Source organism: Coturnix japonica, chromosome 2 (genome assembly GCF_054131305.1).
Source record: "Coturnix japonica strain WE chromosome 2, WE-NBRP24, whole genome shotgun sequence".
Classification (NCBI taxonomy): Eukaryota; Metazoa; Chordata; class Aves; order Galliformes; family Phasianidae; genus Coturnix; species Coturnix japonica.
The window spans coordinates 30,438,309-30,462,193 of NC_140664.1; the positions used below are offsets into that span (position 1 = coordinate 30,438,309).

Sequence of the window (23,885 nt, forward strand, 5' to 3'; positions counted from 1 at the left end):
ATATCAATATTTTACATATTAACAAGCAAAAGGAATTGGTTTTCATTTTACTCCAAATCAAGACTTATCTCTTAACATCTAATCTCCACAAAGCATAATCAAACAAGTGTTATAAATTACAGTGAAGTCAAATTGTTACTGAAAACATACACCTTTACCAACAACACCATTGATATTGCAATAATACTAATCCTGTAATTTTCACAGACTTCAATATTTGAACACTTACAAGGGAAACTAAAAAAAAAAAGTACTTTGTTCATACTCTAACCGTATTACGAGAAAAGTATTTCTACACGTTGTTGGGGATTTTTTCAGATTTCCAAGGAACTGTCACTAATTATCTGTTATAAACTTGTTAATTGCATAAACAATCTTTTCTACAGAAACACTTCTATGTCTAGATTTTTATTTGTTTCAGTGTTTTCCCAAAAGCCAAAAGCTATCAAGGAGTTTAATTAAACATTTATTATTTCCGTGTTTCACCTTTTGAGAAAGTCACTACATTTTCAGAATTACAGATGATCAAAACCAGTTTTTGTTGAGTTATGCATCACATTGGCCATTGACAGAAGGTTGCCCTCCCAAGGAGTAATGCTGATCGTCAAACATGGTATTTTCTCTAGAGCAGTTCTTAATTCAAAATAAACCACACAATTCTGAAATATCTTCTTTAATGTTTTCAGTTTCTCTTTCCAAATTTGCACATTTTTAAAAAGTGTAACTGTACCTGCTCGACACGAGTAGTACTCTGCCACTTCATTAATGCCGAAAAATACAGACAGAAATTATAAGAAAAAGCTAACAAAGGTATTGATCACAGATACAGAATTGTCTCTTACTCACAAACCAGCTAGCAGACAATGTCACACAGTCATAAAACTTGACTTACTCACAGAAAAATAATAACTAACCAGTATACTGCTTTAGGAGCTTATTTATTTGTACTGACTACTTGAAACAGGTCACCACAACACCATCTGCCTTAAAACTGATGACCATTTAAATAGATTTCTAACTTTCAGAATGCCTCAAATGGTTGCACAGAAATCTAAAAACTCACAGAAGTATTTCCTAACAAAAGTTTCTGATTCAGCTTTATTTTTCCTAGAAAGAAAATACATCTAAAAATGTAGTCCTAGCTGTGAGCGAATCCAATAACCACTGAAAACTTTGCTGAACTATTTCATTTGGGACATTCTCTCCCTTTTGTTCAGCCTCTGCCATATTGACTCAAAATAACAGCGTAGGCTGAGCTTCTATCGGTACACTGAATCCCCAAGTCTCCCCCATTCAATGGTCCAGAAAACCCCAAGATATGGCACACCAAGCTGCATTTCCATGTTCCACATTCTGTATCTACCTAGTCTAGAGATCACTGCAATCTCTGTGAGATGAGGGGTACACAGCATCACTAAGAAGGAATGTATGGGCAAGCTCTGCCACACAGTGTAGTAAAGGAGGCAGTTAATCATGTGAGCTTCACTCACAGCTCAGGAGATTTGCCAAGTGTGCTTATTTAATTTAGTTGGAATCTGACTCACAAAGGAGTCAAAACACTGTTCTCATACATCAGTCACACTTCAGTGTAACTGTACATAAATATATAATGCATGAACAGGCTCTACATGTTATTTAGCAAATAGACAATTAAAGCATCTTTATGTTCAAAGAGTGTAAAACTGGGAAAAACTGGAAAAGTGTTTATAGCCGTGTTTAGATAATATTTGAATTCTAAAAACATTTCGGAGTGATTTGAGAACCTTTTAGCAACTAAGTTGATGTATCCTGCTTTTTAATAGGAATGTATACATATATTTTGGAAAAAAAAAATAAAACAAACCTGTGCTGGAGGGAATGGATACATTTATAAGAGGATGAAGTAAATCAGACATTCAAGAAATACTTGTAAAGATTCTGTGTTCCAAACAGAGTGTGTACCAAATCCTCTCATGCTCTAGCCTATTCTTGTTTCTTTCACAAATGTCTTCTCAGTGGCAAAAGCCTTATGACCTCCAGGAGCTGAATTCCCTAAATAATACAATGCTAAAATCCTTTCCTGACTTCAAGAAGGCAACTTGTGACCTCAGGACCTGGAAGGTTTACATCAAACCCACCTCTAATAGCAGTATAATGTGAAATAATAAGAATACAAAATCCTCCTATTTCTTATTCCTTAGCTAAAGGTACCAAGCATCTAGAGAAACCAAAAAAGAACTTACTAAAAGTAAAGTGGGATTTGCTAGAAATCTGTTTTAGCCAGATTCAGACAAGGTCCTTTGCTTTTTGTTGCATTTGACGTCATCTCTACCACACTGTTTTTCATTCAGTATTCTAAAGTGTTGAGGGTTTAGAACTCTAAGGCACCCTTTTAGCTCTTTCACTATTAGTTCTCAATAGCACTACTAATTAGTCAGTTCTCAGACACTCTAGTTGAAATTCTAATCCTATGGCAGATGTTATACAAACATCCAGTATTCAGATAGGACCAAAGAACTACTGTTATTCTCCTTAGAGTGAAGTCACAAAACAGCTACTTTAACTGTCCACAGGAAATCCAGGCAGACCAGAAACAGAAACACAGATCTAACTACAAGGTCATACTTTCTTTCAGTACCAAGGCTCCATACATCCTTACTTATTAAGAATTTCAGCTTGCAAATGAAATTAGCTGCAGAAGATGATGATGCATCATCTTTCCCTGTTTCTATTTTGTGCTGGGTTTCACCTTTAATACATAAAGTTATTCATAGTCACATTAGAAAACAGGATCAAATGTAAGACACTAAGGATCAAATTTAAGCCAAAAAGTGGGTCGCACATGGGGTTATGGGTATATTCTCTACCATTTCATGTTGGATCATCTGCATGAATAAACTTAGAAAACCTGCTCGTTTCAGTGATTCAAATTTCCATTCACAAAATGTGTACAGATCCCAAAAGGCATTTAGAGTATACCTTCATATATCACAGACCATTCTTAGGCCTTAATGAAATTATGACATCATACTCTGGTCAAGGATAGTCTGCAGATAAAATCATCTCCCCATTTCCAAAATCAAAGAATCACCAAGGTTGGAAAAGACCTACAAGATCATCCAGTCCAACCATCCACCCATCACAAATAGTTCTCACTAAACCATGTCCCTCAAGACAATGTCCAAATGTTCCTTGAACACCTCCAGCATCGGTGACTCCACCACCTTCCTGGGCAGCCCATTCCGCTGCCTGACCACTCTTTCAGATAAGTAGTATCTCCTAACGTCAAGCCTGAACCCCGCTTGGCGCAGCTTGAAGCCATTCCCTCTAGTCCTGTCACAACAACATTCACTACCAAAATATATGATACAAGTTATTACATCCTTCTCAGTACAGTTTTATTTTTTTTCCAAGCTGGTATTCATAAACCATCAGCTGAACCTGACACCAGAAATTTGCTTAGCAGCTGGTTTTGTTTTATATCTCAACATATAAATACAGTGTGGCTTTCTGGAAAATCAACACAAGGAAGTTTATTAACCTACCTTTTCGTCTCTCTCGCTCTTTCAAAATAGCTTCCAGCCATTCTTGCTTCTCTTCAGGAGTTTTTGCCATGCATACAAACCATTTGTTCTTTGCTGTGTTGTGGATCTTCCAGCCATTAATGACAATGTGGCCACTACTGTGGTAGTCAGCTGGGAATATATAAAATGGCTTAACGACCAAGAACACTTACAAAATAAAATACTCATAATCCCTAAGAACTCCTAGAATGACACATAAAAATTATGAAATATGAAAAACAAAACAAAGTAAAGCAGAACAAATAAAAAGAATGTAAAGTTATCATTGCCATTTCTGAACTACTGTCCCTTAGTGAGTGGTACTTTTAACTTTTAGTCAACTCAACTCATGTTTTTTATCACATGACAGAACTGCATGGCATACAGAAGACATACTCAGTACTAAAACAAGTAGTGTCCTTTTAAATGAACAGATCGCTGTACTTAGAGTACTTCTGTTTGTGTTAAACGGCCATAAATAGATCCATAAAAAGCAGCATTGTAGTTTCATCCATTATTTGTCTCAGAGCTGTTCTATTGTTTAAACAATTTACTATTAAGTTTATGAAAGTACTAAGGACACAGGGAGGAAAATACAACTTTGTTTTGAATATATTTTTACTGGTATTTTATATAAAACACATAAGCAAAAAACTTATCAGAATAAATAAATACATATACAATTTGTTTACACAAACTACAATATAATAAAAATGCATTATAAGCAAATGCAGAGTTTTTGAAATACATTCCTAACCACCCCATTTCCCAAGTGCATATAATGGGAGAGAGGTTACAACTTCTACTAATGTTTGTAAATATCCTGAGTTTTGCCTCTTAACATGCAAAATGCTCTGCTACAAGAAGTATATAACTTACCTCTTACTGCCCTCTCTTTACTTACATGACATTTCATGTTAACATGGCAGACCATAAATCTTATTCAGAAATTTGCTATACAGATCTTCTCTGAAACTAACACCCTTGTAAAGCCTGACTATCCATGTATAGGATTAGATACATCTCCTGAAGCAAGGTTTGTGAGGCATAAATGGCCTCTGATAGCAAACACTTTTTTGAATAAAATACAGATTAAAACTTGAACTAGTAACTATTGTAGAAATTATTACAAAAATCAAAGGTCAGCATTTTCTCACCATAAACTTTCATTAAGAAGCAAGAAAGCCCTGGGGCCAGCCCTGAACTACTCTTAACAAATACAGACCTCTTTACTTTGTAAATACTTTTAATAATTCGGCCCTGTTTTACATAATGAGATGGGATTTTCTGAAACTGAAACTCTTGCTGAAATGCTTGCTACGATTTATCATAAATCTCAGCAGACATGCTAGCATCCTTTCAATAACTCTGCATTTTAATTAGATGGAAAGCAGCCAAGCTGTCTACAGTGGGCTGGGAAATGTCAGGAACTACTAGAAAATTATAAGACTGATGGCTGATTTCTAACTCAACAAAATTTTCTATTACTCAAAAGAGTGGATGAAAGTCCAAGCAAGTAAGTGTATGATGGAAAAGAAACGGAATTTATTTTTATTACATTGAATTTAATTCTGCTTACCTATGTACCACATTTTAATTCACATAACCTATGCTTAAAATCCTTTGCATCTTTAAAAACACCAATTCTTTAAAACTAACCATCATATCACTTACGCACCCTCAGAGTATAAAGTCAGAGAAAATAAAGTCTCACACAGAAGCTATCAGTTGAGTTGCCACAGCCTTCTGGAGATGAGAGGTTGGAGGGCTACTAGAGAAACTTCACAAGCCACTGTGTTATTTTTGAATGGACTTAAAACTCTAGCATTTAGGCACCAGTTGCACTTTTTTGTTTATTAACTTTTAATTTGCAGGATAATGTGTATAAAACTACAGGGTAATATTTTTCCTGTGGTCTTATTATCTTTCTTATCATGCATCTGTCAACCCAACACTCCTGTTTGATGGGGAAATATGATCTCTAATGTAGCAATTTAAATTGTGTGTAAAAAAAAAAATAAATAAATAAAAAATCAAAAACAGATTTAGATACCTATATTTCACCGTGAACTGAATTTTGATGTTAACTTGAGAGTTTAATTCACAAAGTTTGGCTTACCCAGCTGCTTGAATATCTCGGTGTACAAACTGGCATTTGATATTTACAGTTTGCACCGCCTCTGAGTTTCTGTAACTGCAGGCCCCTGAGTGCTGGCAGTCTGATAACAAATCTATCTCATCCCTTTAAAAATCACTGAACTCTCTGAAAAGTGCAAACACCTACCTCAGTGCTAAGACTGCCTAATGTTAGTTGGCAGTGAGTTCAGGTGGATAAAAACTGGTAGCTGTCACCAAATTTGGCAATAATAACCCACTCGACTTTGATCTGTGCCTTTAACTGTGACACCCCTTTACTCTTTTGGTCCATGTGCTCCCCATCACAATAATTCCTCAAGCTGTACGGCCTCCCCAGTACACCTATCATAGTCATTTTAATGGCATTTCAGCATTCTGGTACCATTCCATACAACATTTTGCTGATTTTGGACAGCCTGTTGGACAAAATCTGATCAAGAGCTTCACACTTGCTGCCTGGCTGGCCAGACAGGAGGTATGCAGGCACTGATGGGCCAGCTGCACAGGAAACATGCACACTTCACAGTAAAGTAACCATATCTGCCACTCAAGCTAAGCAAGGGGTTTGGAAATCTGACATCCTGGTCAGAGCAGAGAGAATTTCATAAGACTTAAAGATGATCTTTGCTGTCTAAAGAAGCATACTAAACAATCATTAAACTTCTATCTTCACAAGAAAAGGTGAGGAAACACATGGTCTAATGAGATACAACAATACATTAAAAGCTTGCAATGTGACTGGTAACAAAGTTTGTACAAAATTCAACACTCAAGCCTTTGAGAGATGCATATCAAGCAATTTGTTAGTGCCATATACAATACACTTCTTTTCTAAATAAATAAATAAATAATCTGGACTCTCAGGATCACCAGCGCTCAGAAACACCAAACACACGGTTGCTGCAGAGTTTTAGTTCCCTGCCTCTTCCTTATACACTTTTTCAGCAATCCCTGGTTACTATTATCACACAGTGACTTTTCTGTTTCATGCTTTATTTCAAGACAGAACTAACATAATAAACCATAAATCTGGTATTTCCTAAGCATCGAGTGCTTGTATTCATAAACCAAATAGCACTCTTTTAATGACGGGTGAAAGCCTTTAAAAATCTACTTTCCTCTGAATTCTAAAAACTGAATAAACAAAATAGAGTGCTTCATGATGTTGAAAAGCAAGGAAGAAGAGGAAGAGAGAAGGAAAGAAGAGAAAGCTTCCACCAACTGCACTGCTCAGTCAAGAAAAAGCTTTGTTAATTTTTGCAGGCATGTCATTAGCATGACAATTAACCACACCAGGAATCTGTTTTCCTAATTCTATTCATCTGTTTATCAACAATAAAGACTACACTCCTACATTTATCAGTGCTGAAAGCAAACACACTCAGTTATCCAGTTCCCTGAAGCACTGTGGTTGTTTGTACCAAGACAACAGATGATCCCAAAATCTGCAGTAAAGATCTGTGAAAGTAAGATCTAGACTCAAAAAGACTTTAATGTTTATAAAAGCCCTATGAAATATACATGAGAAAGAGTCATGTACAGCTATGAAAATAAAAGCACTATGCCCCTAAGAGCTTGTACTCTGAAATTAGAATTATGGAGAACGATGGATAACAGATTATTAAGGAAAAGAAAATAATATAACAAACATTCACTTGCAAAGCTTCCATGAACAAGGCTCAAAAGAACAAATTGCTACATTTGAGAATGAGATAAGGCAAAAAGAATGCAATAAAATATTGCAGGGTTAAAGTTCAAACACAGATGACTACAGGGGCTGAGAAACAAGACATCTGGGTGCAAGGAATAAGAACAGTACAGAAAATAAGACAGCAGAAGGTTAAAGAACAGCATCGTGATAGGACTGACAGAAGTACCAGCACAAGGAGGACTTCTAAATACAAGGAAAAAAACAAGTTTATTTTATATATATATATATATATAAAAGAAAGAAAAAAGTGATAGGAAGCAAGAAACGGAAGGAAAGCTGCCACAGGCCAGGGGAATGGCAGATATTTCCATATTTCAAAGAGAATCATAGAAAGATGAAAAAGAATAATTACATGTTTCTTCATGTTAAGTTCTAGGATATTGGACAAATAAAAATGAAGAAGGCTGGAGGATGTGGAGGAAAAAAGGTGAGAATAATACACAAAATAAAATAATCAAACTATTAACTCATGTTTCTGAAGTGAGGAAAGGAGGACAGGTTATAGAAATGTTGCATATATCAAAGCAACAAGATCTGAAATTGCTCAGAAGAGGAAGTGAGAAGGAAGGAAGATGGCCTTCAGTATTGTATGCAAGGCTTTAGGAAATGGGTAAGGTAGCCAGATTTTCTACTGATGGAGGAAATAAGACTACTGGAGTGCGGAACTGAGAGGGGGATAACTTGTGCTTGAAAATTCACTGAGGAAGAAAATGAATGCACAGGAAACAAAAGGCCAGTGTAAACAAGATCTAGTATGGAACAGCTAGAACAAGCCAATGAAGAAAGCAATGACAGCCTTGAGAAATACAGATGATGAACAGAGAGAAAGGAAGAAAACTTCACTGAAGACAATAGAGGAAATATTTGCTTAAAGCATGGCAATATGTGGAATTGAAAACAATGAAATGATGTGTTACAAAGTTCTTAGAATATTCATGGTGGATATAATCTTCTCTGGTCCCAGCAATGCCAAGAGTTATAATTAATGTAACGTCAACTAATAAAAGGAGAGTTAATTGGTTTTCTCTGGAAGAGAACCTTCAAAGTCATAGAAAACTGCAAAGAAAAGTTGAAGAGAAAACTAGAAATCCAATGAGTCATATAATCATTGGAAATATAAAGTAACGCTTCCTGTTTTATTATGTCCTAAGAGTATTATAAAAAAACTTTTTTCTTTTCCTCAAACACCTTACAGATCTAGCATTTGCTACTGCAAATACATCAGCTGCCTAGGGATACTATTTAGTAGAGCTGTAACGTTGTAAAGTTAAACATATGATTCCAGTTGAGCAATAAATGTTACTCTGTTTTATTACTCTATTCATGCTAGCATAAAATTAATCTACGACTGCTGAGCTAATAAAGTATGAAAGCAATAATATGTCACAGAAGTAGAGTTTTGATAAGAGCAGATTGCTCTTTTGAAGTGTCTTTTTATTTTCTTTATTTTCAAAGAAATTATGAAGCTTCGTTTGATTTCAGCACCAGGATAAGACTATTCTGTATATTAGCAGCACAAATATACTCACCTGTTCCATCATCTACATTTTCTACTTCCATCACTTCTGTGTTTATTCTGCCCCGAAAAAGGTAACGATGGCCATCTGTAGATGCTTTGCTGTTCTTCAATCGCCTGATCAAAGAGGAGCAGATAAGCAGTCACTCGTAATCTTGTGCTTTGTTTCTGCAATGCTATCTGTACATGTAGCATTTAAGGACAACTGAAAGCATCACAGCCCACTTACACCTGTACAGCTGAACTGTGGTAACCATTCCTGAATAGGACACTCCTAACCTTAAAGCAAAATGCTACCTCTGACAAGAACTAGATACAATCTACTAGATGACAAGAGGTTCTGTAAACAAAGTCTCATACTAAATGTCCTGTTCCACTGCCTTGATACCTACATGCCACTCTGTCGTTAAAGACAAAATACAGCATGGGAGAATGTTTCCTCCTGGCTTAACCTCCTTATACTTGTCAAGAAATTCATAACAAGAGTAGCACGACTGAGAAAATAACACCTATAGATATACATCTTGTACTATACACATTATTCTAATTTATGATGTTTATGCATGGAAGAACAATAAAGTCATATCTCACATAAGAGTTGATCATAAATTATAATTAAGAATTGCTGAATTTTTGTTTAGGCATTGGTATAACTCCATACCTACTGAAGGTTTTTTGAGACTCCTAGCCCCATGCAGCTTTTCCTATGTAAGATAAACCAGAGGTGATCTTCTGCCCTTTTCAGCCTCATAACAATAATTAATACTGTATTCAAACAAAGGTCAGTTTCCAAGAATTAATGACCATTCTGACCTTCACTCACTCAAGAGAGATACTGATTCTCAGAAAATAACACGTCTCTCCATCATTACAGTAGCAAGCAGAAGGGGTTCAGTATGTTTTTTTCTCCCACGTTTGCTAAACCAAATAACATTTGTATCCAAGACACTAAAGCTTTTCCTTGTTTATACAACTATGCTGAAAAGAACATTCAAAAACTATATAAAATATCTTGCATTGTAAAAAAAAAAAAAAAAAAGAAAAAAGAAAAAAAAAGTATATAATTTAGTGGTGGTCAAGTGAGAAGGTTCTAAATAATCAGTAACTTCATTATAATAATTAGATATAATAATAATTAGAAATTGAAAGAGCATGGTTTTACAGTAAAATGGTGTACATTTACATCAAACTGAGCAGTTTCAAATCCATAAAGTCATTACTCAGTACTAAATACAGTGAAAACCAAGAGGTTTCCTAAGTGGCTCATATTCAACTGTTTCAGCATTAGCAAAATTTGAAACTTAAAAAAAGGACTGATGCACTATGTGTAATAAAGTATAAATGACAACTCTTTTCACAGGTAAATGCTTCTTCCTTAACAGAATACTCTATATAAGGAAACAGTACTAATTGAGAAAGGGCAGTTTTAAACACTTCCCCCACCACTCCCTAAGTTACCCAGTATCTCCTTCAATAATAAGCCACAGCAAGAACCAACATTTCCAGTTCAGTCTGAATAATGCCCTTGCAGAACAAGCTCAGCAACTTTACAATTTAGAGAGCTCCTCATAGGATATTTCTGATCAAAAGGGCTGGTGGATGCTTTGCACTACAATTTTCTGCTTTGCCAACTGTGTACTGCTGAGAACATCTTTCCCATGAATTAATTCAGCAAGAAGCTGTACAGGTGGTACATCTAGCCAGAAGACTATAATCAGAATGCAAGGAGAAAAAAAGGATATTCATCCATTAGCCATATACTAATGGATGAATGTTATATGAGTAAAAAATATTTGGTAAAGAAGTATAAAGTATTATGAATATGATTACAAAATTATTGCCATGATAAGTTTTATGCAAAAATTAATGTGAATATATCCTACATAAACTATACACCATATAAGACAACAAAAAATTGTTTGTGAAATTGTAAAACATCACTTAAATATTGGTTTCAGATTCATACACTTTATGTACAAATTTCCACTGATTAGTTGTATATATATACATCATATTGTTTTTTGAAGCATTCTCAGGTCATTGCTGTAGTACACAACACATGAATACTGTGGTGCCCACTCTGGAGATCTAGTCTCTATTATCAGTGGCAAAGAATTGTATTTGGCTGCAGGATTAGAGAACACTTCCAAGGTCTATCTTGTATCTTAAGGACCTACAAAGGATCTGTTTAGAAGATTGTTTACCCTTCCTACAACAGTAGAACCATCACATAGAACCGACTGTGGAAGTCTGACGAAACAGATTCCTTCTCTCTGTACATCACCATTTGGTTTCTGCAATCCTGCAAAACTTTCTCAGTGTTTGAATTAAATACATCTATCCCACATAATAGGTTTTCTCTGAAAATGCTGAAGCATAGACTACAGTTAATCACAGTAATTATTTTGGAGCTGTTCAAATATTAAAAAAAAAAAGTACACAAAGAACTAGTAGCACTACCATGAGAAAAACATAAATGATTTTTCAAAGTATAAGTGAATTCTTTACCTGTGCTTTTTTTTGCAGTACACCAAAAGGTTATCAAAGAGAAAAAATATCCGCTCTTGGATATTTCCTGCTGAAATTTTCAGAAGTAGTCCACTTCGCAGCATCTCTGTGCACGTATCAGTGATGTTGGACCCCTACGGACAATGAGAGAGAGATCATTTTTTTGTGTGAATTCCACATCAAGAAAGGACAACATCTCTTACAAATACAAAGGTAACTACTCTCCAAAACATCAAGATTAATAAATATGGTAATTTATTACCTTGTAACTAATATTTTGTAAAAATTTACTTAATGATGTTTAACATTAGCTTTGTTTTCATCTAGTAACTGGAGTAATGGTTTGTTCCTTTTTTGAACATTTACATTTGAAATCAGGCCAACATGTCTCAGTAATTTTAATATTGATTAAGTAATATGTGAAAGTGCGGCTTTGAAACACACAGTGTATGCCAAGATCAACTGGAAAGTGAAGGTAACTTTGAACATAAGCATCACTAAGAATATATATATACTTCCACACTAAACTGAGCTAGAGATAGACTCAAAACGAAAATCAGTACCAGTTAAAATTCAAGCAAAGTTAACTACAGCATATACTATTAAGACTGTCTAGCATACTACATAACACACACTGAAGGTAAAGAATTTCACTAATCTTTGTACACGTGGACTGAAATTTCCCATGCCTCATTTTGCTTCAGGCAGATCACTGCTATTTGAAAAGAAGGCAGGCATTTTCAAAAAAGTTAATGAAAAAGAAGCAACTTTAACAAGGAATAACATTTTTCCACAAATAGTTCTATGAAAACTTCCTATCATTTCTGTGCCTCATAATGGCAAACTAACCTCCAGAGGAAGCCTGCCTTTAATTAAAGTTGTTCTTTGTTATTCTGAAAATCATAGACTCAGACAATCATTTGGGTTGGAAAAGACCATTAAGGTCACCAAATCCAAATACCAACCTAGCACAAATGAGTCCACCACTACACCACATCCGCACATTTCAAACTATCTCCAGAAACTGAGACTCTACCACTTTCCTGGGCAGTCAGTTCCAATGACTGTTCCAAGGGTGTCTTCATCTTTTCAATTAAGTTCTTCCTCATATCTGGTCTAATCACCTCCCCTGGCAAAACCTGAGGACATTTTCTCAGGAACTCTCACTTGTCAGCAGAGAAAAGAGACTGAACTCCACCAACTGTAAAATCTCCTTTCAAGTTCCTGTAGAAAGCAATGGTGTCTCCACTCAGCCTCCTTTTCTTCTGATTAAATAAGTGCACTTCCTTAAGCCAGTCCTCATTATGTCTTCCTCTCAATTCTCTTTATAAACTTCACTGCTCTTCTCTGAACACGTGACAGCAACTCAACATTCTTCTTGTAGTGAGAAGCCCAAAACTGAACAGAGTACTTGACATGTGGTGTCTCCCCTGCTAAGCACAGTGGGACAATCACTTCTTTAGTCCTGCTGGCCACATTGTTTCTGACACAGACCAGGATGCCACTGGCCTTCTTGGCCATCTGGGCACACTGCTGGCTCACATTCAGCTGTCTGTCAACAAGCATCCCTAGGTCCTTTTATGTTAAGTAATTTTCCAGCCACTCTTCCCCTGTGCAGCTTCGTGGTGGTGGTGTGGCTAAAGCACAGGACAGAATATACTGTCTTATCATCTGACACACAAATCCGTGTTCCTGAGGGACAGAGCTCCCATCCCTGTGCTACATTAGTCCATGCCATCCCATCAAAAATTACACATCTGGCTGCACCTAAAAACATACAGCTCTGGCCTAATTTTAAGCAGACAACATTCAACTTGGAAAATCTGCAAAAGCCAGGATTTTCCTTTTGCCTGCACATGTTCTGAATGATTTCTACTTGCAATAGCTGTAGTTACTTCCTCTTCTTGATCTAATCAGAGAAGCCCACAAAAAAAAAAAAGCACTCAATTAAGAACCAGGAAGCAATCATGGGTTCACTCTCAGCTCTTCATCCTACCATTCATCCTTTGTACATCACAGCTCCAAATATTGAGCAATAGCTCAGACTCTGCTCTAAGGGGAAAACAGGCTGTTTACAGAGATAAGAGAGATTGCACAATTATAACCAAAATTCAGCTCTACAAATCAAGAAACTTCAGTACCAGTGCTAAGTAACCACTCTTGTTTCTATTTAGGATAAAATGAGGCAAAATGAATGTCATCTGTAGCTGCTAGGCCATACTTCCTTTCCTAAGAGAGAATCAAGCACCAGAAGCTAGCACATTAATTTTACAGTCTTATTAGAAACCAAACACTGATGCACCTTAAAATCACATTCAATAATGTAAACTAAGCATAAATTAAGACTGTACTTAATTCTTGCTAAGAACTACAGACAAGTAGGATATTACTTTCCATTCTATTTCATTGCATTTGTATATTAATAAGAGTAACCAACACCTCACGCTGCTTTTAAAATTTGTTGGAATTTAACTTTAAAGGTCTGGGTTTCATGTTGCCTTGTTTTATCAGAAAATTCTGTCTTTGCTGGAAAATAATCATTCTTACCTGGGCACCAAAAAAAATAATTGTAAGGTTTCAAAACTGTATCAGTAGTTTCGTTTTCTACAAATGGGTGTATTCTTCACAGAGAAGACATTTAATTAAATCATTTCATCACTTTATATCGAAAGACACATTTTCACTGCAGAAAAATTTAACCTTCTCCCAGTGACACAAAAGAGTTCTGCTACTATTCCAGAATCATGACTTAAAATACCATATTTTATACAAATGCTATATCTATATATTTCAGGTTACCCCAATTTGCAAAATTTACCTCATTTATGATTCAAGTTTAATGCTGCAACATGACAGTATTATCTGTACTATATTACTATACTATTATTTTCCTCTTCACTTTCCTCTTCTAATACAAATTACTGGATGATGAAAACATTCTAGCGATACTTCTTTCCCTTAGAGACCTCCCTTCCAAATACTGAACAATGTTAACTTCACTTATCCTATGTCTTATGACAAGATCACAACCCATGCTGCTGTGGCTTCAGGTCAGTGAATTATGTTATTACTGTTGCATTTCCTGAAGTCCAAGGGAATAAGATAACTGGATCAGAAGTCACGTCTGGCTCTCCTACATAACACTGCCGGTGCTGAAATATCCCTGCTTCTGCTCCCTGCACCATGCCTTATGTGTTCAACACATAAGGAATTTGGATGGGAAAGGAGTTGAGAGGGAAAGAAGAGGAATGGTGTATTATGTGAAAGTAGAGGTGATTCTACATCTGAGGTAAGCACTCCTCTCCAAAGCATCCCCAAGAGACAAAAAACATCCCAAAGAAGGACACTTTAAACAAGGGTTTACATCAGGAATGCTCAAACTATAGTTCATACCCAGGCCATTAGGATAACATAATTATCCAGCTCTGAGCAGTCCCTCTCATGGGGCAAGTTCAAGGCTACAAGTAACAAGACACCCTTGTCCCATAAGCAGGAGAGGCTGCTGACTCCATGGTAAGACTGAACAAACTTTTGGAACAAAAATTACCAAGTTCTTCTGAGACAAAAATGCTCTCATTAAATATTTGAACTTAATCTACCAAGGAAATCTTAAATGTGAGCAATTAGAAAGTGAAAAGTAAATAGCTTTATTAAAATTTTCAGGAAAACATTTATTTATATTCACTGCTTGCTAGCGAAGATCATACTGTTGCTCAATGTAGCACTGCTCCTATGCTACAACTCATTTATTGATATAAAGTACAAGCATCCTTAAGTCATTAAATACATATCTTTGATAGTAAAAAATTACTACTATGTATTCAAAAGCTGTATTTGTTGGTTTCAGCTTTTTCAGAAGTTACCACATATTCTGAGCAAATTTCATTCAAATATGAAGATCTGACTGTGCTGATTCAGGAGCCATCATTCTATCAGTGATAAAGGCCAAAAATAATTACTTTAAATTTCAGTACTTGCATATATGCATAGGAAATAGAAGTAAACCAGGAAAATGGGTTAAAACGTCTGGAATTTAAAACAGAAATCTCTGTTAAAGTGCTGTTTGATTATACAACAAAACAGAATATCCCATGCTATTGTTACTAAGTTGGCCTGTGAGTCACAACTAAGTTCTGGTTCCAGCTTAGAACAAATGCAACAGTTTTATTTCTTCTTCTGTCACTGAAACATCCACGCAAATTTTACTGGCTCCTTCAGCTGCTGAGCCATTCTCCAGCTGAGACAGCCACCTACACAAGTTCTGGAATCAGGCAAATAAATTCAACCACTTCGAAAATTTTGAGTATAATGACTTTCTCATTTAATTTCCTTTCTTGAAGCAGATGTTCCATTTTTCCATGAATCTGTATTTTTGTTATAACAAATACAAGCTTCATTTTATGACACTTATGTATAGGAATTCAAGCCATGCTTTGATCAGATTCTAAAAATAGTCATTTTTCCCCCCCTTTCCTTCTAGTTGGGGCCAGGCAATGTGCTAAGCATTTCCTTCTGGAAGGAAATCTCCAACAAGTTTCCTCTTTATTTTTAGGCTACGCAGAAAACCAGATGTTTATTAAATTAAATCCACCCTCATACATCACATTCAGAGAGTTTTCATAGTTGTTGTTTGGATCCATTCAAAACATTGTTAGTTCCTACGAATGCTCTGGAATTCTTACCATTTCAAGGACTAAACATATTTCATGCTTGCAAAAGATGTGCATATTAAGTCCAGGAAAGTTTTGCCAGATTGGGCAACCTGTGGCTGCCATATGATAACATCAAACCTGATCAGCTCAACTACAGTAAATACCACATAACTGCTCTGAAAACAGACTATCTTAAGACAAAGGCACTCGTTCAGAGTTCAAACATAAGTGAAATTATAAATTAAATCTAGGGGAAGAAAATCAATGTTGGAAGGAAATTACTATGTTACGGTTCACAGAACACATTCTGAGCAGAGAGAGACAAAGTCTGTTTCACATGTTTCTGTCCATATTGCTACCTTTGCTCATTAATATATTTCCAACAGCAAACATATTTACCACTGTAAGTCTTCTTAAAGAGTGAAAAAAAAGCTTAATGCAGGAAAGTGGATTTGCTTTTCAGGGTTAGATGTTTGAGCAGAGTTCTTAATCAACTTTCATAACTAATAATGCATTGAATTAATCATATTGTAACTTTATACTTGAGTATGCTCATTAGGATGTATTTGACATAAACATAACACTCGAGGCACCAAAAGCAAGTAGAATTTAATCACTGCAGTAGAAGACTTAACTAAAAATCTGATAATAGAAGGAATAAAATCAGTGATAGGCTATAAGGACTTAACAAGTTTACCTTGCCTTAAAATATTAGTAACATAAGCACTTAACTTGCCATTTAGCTTGCTGTTGTCTCTTCCATGATGTTATCATAAAAGTAATATGCATTTTAATGTTTACATGTAGTCTTTTTAAGATATAACTGATGGCTGCATGGCCAAGCTAATTACAAAGAAGAAACTTATTTTTATGATGTCAAAACAAGCAGCTGTTAAGATATGTACTACTTTCACATAAGATATACCTCTGAATAATAACACTTAAAGCTTTGTTTTATTTAGGTCCTTAAAAATCCTGTGAACAATATCCTGGCATGAGTACATGTTCCATATCATTTATCATTCATCTTTAATGGATTGTTTTGTTTACAGACTGAGTGTTATAACTAAATGCAGCTACACAGAAAGGTTTAACTGAATTGAGGCCAAAAAATTACAGAGCTTTTGTACTTGCTAGGATCCCTCTTCTCACAGCACAGTGAATTTTCACGGAATTACGTTACAGTGCCAGTCTCAAGCAAGACTAATGCCCTAAGAGTCTTGAAAAGACATTAGAGGCATGAAAAGACATTTCTCCTTCAAATTATATCTACCTTAATTATAGCAAAGAGCTGCCTTTAATAACATTTCCAAACATGAAAAGGAAAAATACTCTAAGTTATATGTTTCATATCCTACCATGTACTGAAGATACAGGAAGAACTGTGACTCAAGTAAAATCTGTTGTTGTCATGCTTAGAATCAATACAATCTTTCGATACTACTCAAAAACAAATGAAAGTTTTGCCTCCATAGATCAGCAGGTTTCACATGGAGCAGACAGGAAATAATTTTACAGTATTGTAGACACCAATTATGGTGTTCTTAATTCACAGTAATTTTGTCCTTTTAGGTAGTGCTTTTTCTCCTGAACCTTCCTGGAAAGTAGGGTGACATTTAATCCTCTGCTGGAGATGCAGAGGGCATCCTTATAAAGAACAAGCTCAAAAAACATGAGGTGTTGTAAACTAATGTACAACAGAAATTAGAGCACAATGACATGTGCAGGGGGAAAAGTAGGAAATTTCAGAGCAGGGATGAGCTCTAAGGTACTATACAAACTTTGCTGAAACTGAAAAAACACTGTAAAGCATCAAAGACATAGTCTTAGCAACAGCTAATATCAAAGAAGAGAACAATGCTTTGTATTAGACTGTTTTTCCTCTCTACCATTTTTCTTACTAGTATGAATGTTTACTTGAAAGCTGAGTATTCTTGTCAAAATTTTTGTTGTCACACTTCCTGTGGAACTCTGTCAGTTAAAGCTTTCTCTGATTCAAGGTCTGGTCCATGCCTCTAGCCCTTCCTTTTCTCTGTTCTGTATGAAGGCCATTTCCCACTTCACAGCCAAAAGATTAGATCTCAGTCTATCAGGCTAACATTCAAAGAATACATTTTTCCTTCTATCTTCTCCAGGCAGCAAACCTTACACAGAGCAAAGAAGTATTGCCTATATGAATCAGGATTAGCACAAGATTTGAGGCTACAACTTTGGAGATAGCGCTCATGACCACTTTGCAATGAGAAAGGAATACATGAACCTCTTGCGATCAAGCTTTGTCAGCTTTCAAACTGGTCACCCATCTTTCCAGCAGTCAAGCTGTTGAATCTTGGCAAGTAGCCATAGTGGGTGGTTAACTGAAGGTCAATGATCAGACTGGACAGAGGTACAGAAGCATTAATTAGGATGAGAAATTAACTCACTGAACTAAATGTAGACACCAATCAGCGAGGTTCTACATAGCAGTGCTTGAACATGGACAAAACAATTTGCAGCATAAAGCCTAAATATAAGTCATTTAACAGAAGTGGGTAGCTCACCTCAGGATTATAAAACCCATGCAATACATGCTTGTTGTTGAAAATTGATATGTTTCCCTCAATGCAAAGTGACACATTCTGTGACATTACCTCCCATCCCTCAACATGAGACTGCCATTCTTCCAAAAACTCTAATTTCTCCATTTGTCTCTTGGCTTCATTTATGTTGGAACAGACAGCTTTCATGGCCTGGAGGGCTTCCATTAATGCTGCATAGTCACTGTGCTTCCTTGGAGTCCGCTTCAGTAACTCCTGTAAAGACATTAAAAGAAAAAAATAAAATAAAATAACTTCTCTTTGATCTCTAAGTGAACATTGCAGGAGGCTTAAATTGACCAGGATGTAAAATCAAATCACAGACAGACTTCTTTCACTAGGTGCAAAAGTAATAAGCCCTCCAGAATTTTGTCCTACTAGGAAACCAAAACACAGAGAAACAAATCATAAAAATAAATCACTTGTTAGGAAAAAGCTTCTATTTCTGCTACTTTTCTCACCTCAGAGTTTCTGCATGTTGACATTTGCTGTTGTTTTTTTCAATATTGTGGGATGGCATTGTTCAACAACAAAGATAACAATTCTGCATTAAAGTGGTAGTTTACTGACATTAAAATTAGCACCTGCAACTCAGGGAAAAGAAAAGAAAAAAAGAAAAAAACCCACCAGCTTCTTTATCTTCACTCTATTGTTTAAGTTATTGTAACCCAAGTGAGCAGTGAACAATAGTTTAGGTGACTCACCGATTTTGTATGGTTATTGGCAATTGCAGCCATACTGAAAAACAAAAGTGGAGTTGCCTGTATTCATTGGAGATTTCCTATCTCAAACTACCAACTCCCCTTTTACAGCTCAGCAAAGTGCAGCCTTCAGTGCACATCCTGACAGTGAGTTGGGTACATTCTTTCAGAAGCCTTAGCAATTAGCCTTAACACTGCCACCAGCACACCACCTCTAGATTTAGTTTACATAAATATATTTTTTCAGTGAGCATCTAGTGTGATTCATTAGTTGACTTCCCTGTTTTGTCTGTAGATCCTTCACTGAAAAAATAAAATGCAATTTTAAAATAAGCCAAGGGAACTGTAAAACCACAGTTATCTGAGATGGCTTAAACTGTACGGCAATTGTATTAACTTGTTTTTAAAAAAAATAAAATAAAAAAAAAAAATCTTTATTTTACATGTTTACTTTTAATCTTTTATGTTAGAGCAATGAAATGCATATGCCTCCTAAGTGGCACTGTTTCAAATCTAAACTCATATGCACTGAAAAAATATAGCCTAATAATCACAACTAAAGCAGAATCTGCTCTTACTTTCTCTCATAGTTTGAAATAATAAACAATGTTAACCTCAAGTTTGTTAAGCATAAATTTGTTTAAAATATTCACTTTCCTAATGATCATATGATCTTATTTTCTATCACTAGAAAACCGCAGTAGCTCAGAGACTTGAATATCTAATGCCTATCAGTGCATTTAACAGTTTTCTTTACGTTTTAAGCCATAACAGCAAGGTAAGCATACACATGCAAACACGTTAAAAATACATCACACAACATCTTACTGTTATTCTCAACTGTTTCTTTAAAATCATTTTCAAATATGTTTTTAATTTACCGTTTTATGATGGTAAATTAGATTCAGCAAAGTATGTTGGCAACAAACTTCGCTACCCCAAGCATTTTAAGCAAAGATATGGTCAAACCCAGCTGAAGTCAGTCTCATTAAATTCACTTGAATGCTTCACTTCCATTCAACAATGGAGATCCAACTTCACTACTGCACATACAGGAAAGCTAATAATCTTCACTGAGCCAGACTCCTTCATCCTTTTAATACTGATATCAGAGGCCTTGCTATTAGCTTTAATGAACACAAGTCTGGGTGCAATATCTAACAGAGATTATTCACTCTGAAGGGAGTTTCCACTGTTTCACTGAAAGACACTTGGCAACCAGTTTCATATGGAGAGTAAGAAATCCAGGATAAAAAAAACCTCAGAAGTACCTTCAAAAGAAGAGGATACTTGCATATTCTCTGTATTGGTGTTACAAGATATCCCTCCAATGGCACATCTGTGTTCTTACGTCCTCCAAGGAGCATGCAATTCTAGAGTGCAAACAAATTAAAAAATCCTGTCAACAGCACAGTTTCTCAAAGCATCAGTTACACTAGAGTTCAACAGATGAGTCTGCAACAGGTTTTAATCTCTCTTAGACATCAAGTTTCTACAACATAAGCAGTTACTGTTAAAATTTACAAAAGCAAAGATAGAAGCATATGCACACAACAATAACTAACCTATATATAAATTGAGTATGTGATGAGAGAGATTTGCAAGACTATCACAAAAACATAATTGAACACATGCACAGGCAGGTATGTAGACTATCATCCGTGACAAGGAAGCTGCAGTGGTGTCATGCAGTAACAATTATGCAGGTAACCCTCATTACGTTCTTCATCTAATTCAATTAAGAGTGGCAATTTATGTAAACACAATAAGAGGCAATAAATAAAATGCTAAAAATTTCACGTCAATAACAACAACATAGAATTCAGAGTGATTATTATAGATGTTGCTTGAGGCAGAAAGTAGTGTGAAAAATGGTTTTATGGATTTCAACATGGCCATCCTGATAAAATAAAGGCCTTATGTTTAGATGTTTTTATACTTAAACATGATGGGCATTGAATAAAATATCTGTAGTCATGGGCTAAAGAAGCTGTGACTTTCGACAGCTTCCAACCATGGAAGTAAAGAATACTTGAAATACTAGATGGAAGGACCCATGAAAAAGCAGCTGAGAGAGAGAAAAGAATAAAGGCAATCTGGGACAACCAAGTATACAAGGAACATCACAGTAAATATTTGAAATAGCTGTAATCAAACTGCAAGTGCATAAAGATATACAGTAATAATGAAAATTATTTTATCAAGATATGTCAATTCCTTCTGTTGAGATCAACTATGGCTTCAAAGAGCAAGATGTCTAACCCAAAAACACTTAACAAACACCCTTAAAACCCAGATGACATTTTGATACAGGCTGCAAATCTGGAAGCAGATCCAGATTAACAGAGGTTACACAACTGGGTGACTGCTCCACTCAGAGTCTAACTCACAACATATGTGCCCAACAACCAGTACTGCTATGGGGATTGGTATATCTACCCTGAAGGCTCTGGTCACCCATTTTCTGCCTTATCCTAAAAGTTGCTTAATCCTAAAGTACCTGACTAAACCCACCAAACAAAAAGATTAACTAAAAAAGACTGACCAACCTGTACAAGATAATGTAAACTACATGCTTATCTAATGTAATATTTAAAGGCATAAAAGTCTGCTTTTAACTCCAAGTTATTTATAGATAAACACACCTCTAGGGACCTGCACTATTCTGTCTGGCTAGAAGAATTCAATTTCATTTTCAAATCGAATAGTAAGAGAATCTGTTTTTTGGCTTAGATTGCCATTGTGTATTCTACAGGCATGTCCCAAATCTAGGAGGAACGATAAACTGATGTAGAAGCCACATGCATGCCCCCAGGAATGTATGACGCTAACACATGAACTGCCACAACTTCACACTTGGCTTTTTGCAAGCTCATCCCAGTCTTTCTCCAGATTATTTTGCTTTTTATCTCTTTAGTCAGCATTGACTCCCTCTTCTTAAGTTCAGCCATGCTGCCCCCAAAACAAGAATCATATGTGTGCAGCTCCTCAAGTCAAGGAATACTGAATCAGTCTCTGAAGAAATAGAACAATTATGATGCTGTTTGTTGTTGCTGCTGTTTTGTACCTTGAATGGAACACTATAGAATACGAGTCAGCAGAAAAGGCAGATAATGCTTCTAGATACCCTATGCATCCTTACAATAACAAAATTGCCTGTCTGTAAGTTAATGCAGAAAGGAGTCAGACCCACTACCTTTTCCAAATTTACTTAATTGCTCTAGGACAATTTCACCAGGAACTCTGACAGGAAACAGCAGCAGTGAAAGCCTATGGTGTACTAAAAATTACTTAATAAATATTCTGTTGTTTTAAATCACATCTGTGAAGCTTTGTTGATAGTGACATTTGTTTAAGTTCACTAGTCCCAAAATAATGAGGTCTGTCACACTCAACATTTTAAAACTCCTCCTTAATTGTTTGTGAAGTGGAAGACTAAGTGCGTAGCAGGTTAGGTGTTGGGATTTTTTTGTTTTTGTTTTGTGGTTTTTTTGTTTTCTTTTTTACCTCTGATTAAACCTGTGTCTCCAATCAGAATGACTACTCTATGAACCATAAGAAAACATTTTGCAGTTCAGTACAGCCTTGGCTACAGTACCAGAATGTGGACCTTATCATCAAAATTTCTGCCTAGACTTTCAGCTGCTTTCTCTGATTTCATTTCTTTATCCTCCCTACCCTTCCTCATACGACTTGATCTATTCTTTTCCCTTTCTACAGATACAGCTGGACTTACACCCTTTTCTTTCTTGGTCAGCAAGATCAAGGCATAAAGCTTAATGCTGCATTATGCATGGATCCAAGGGCAGCTGATGTACACAGTCCCCTTTTCTGAAAACAACACCCCCAGCTGAAACTACACTTGGAGGTGTTAGATAATTTTTACATTGTGGAGACAAAAAAAAAAAAAAAAACAACTAGCAATTCACTGCCAAATAAAAGAAAATACTGTTAGAACATCAATTCAAAGTTTATTTACCAGAAGAAATGTCCGCACTGTTCTTATTTTGTTGAGGTCAAGCAGAACTTTCTGTGCCTTCTCATGGTTACTGCAGTATTCATCATAGATACGAAATTTCTCTTTCTACAAAAACAAAGAAATGTTTCTTCAATTGCCATCTTGATCATTTTTAATAAATAAATCATTGAAATCATAGTTTTGAAAGCTGGCTATCTAATACAATCTTTGTTTTGGAAGGTTATCCATTTCTCCTACATTTACTATTTGAGCTCCAGCATTTCTTGTCCTTTTTATTTTTGCTATTAGTAAGAATAATGGAAGCACCTCTTGGGAATTCCCTGAAAAAAATTCAAAATTCGGACTATCAGCAAAACACAGGAGAAAAAGAAACTAACACACCACGACCACCAACAGAGAAACACCACAGAAAATACACAATTAGTATCTTATTTGTTGGCATCATTATCTATTCTGACTGCAAACATCTATTTGCAAATGTCAGCCATGCTTCCATCAAGTCAAAAACTGATGTTACTCAATTTCCATAAAATGCTTCCACTAACCATTAATAATTTTCTTCTC

General features: G+C 35.7%; 1 protein-coding gene across 2 annotated transcripts in view; it reads right to left on the minus strand.

The window, feature by feature from the left end:
* The window catches only part of PREX2 (phosphatidylinositol-3,4,5-trisphosphate dependent Rac exchange factor 2), a 158,328-nt gene that overhangs the window by 92,245 nt on the left and 42,198 nt on the right, over positions 1 to 23,885 (minus strand). For both annotated transcript variants that reach the window (XM_015855723.3, XM_085539455.1), the window contains exons 4-9: positions 23,322 to 23,426; positions 20,614 to 20,715; positions 18,696 to 18,857; positions 11,414 to 11,547; positions 8,919 to 9,022; positions 3,525 to 3,674 (exon numbers count right to left, since the gene is read on the minus strand). In XM_015855723.3, coding sequence (XP_015711209.2) covers positions 3,525 to 3,674; positions 8,919 to 9,022; positions 11,414 to 11,547; positions 18,696 to 18,857; positions 20,614 to 20,715; positions 23,322 to 23,426 — 757 coding nt within the window. The remainder of the gene's footprint in view (positions 1 to 3,524; positions 3,675 to 8,918; positions 9,023 to 11,413; positions 11,548 to 18,695; positions 18,858 to 20,613; positions 20,716 to 23,321; positions 23,427 to 23,885) is intronic.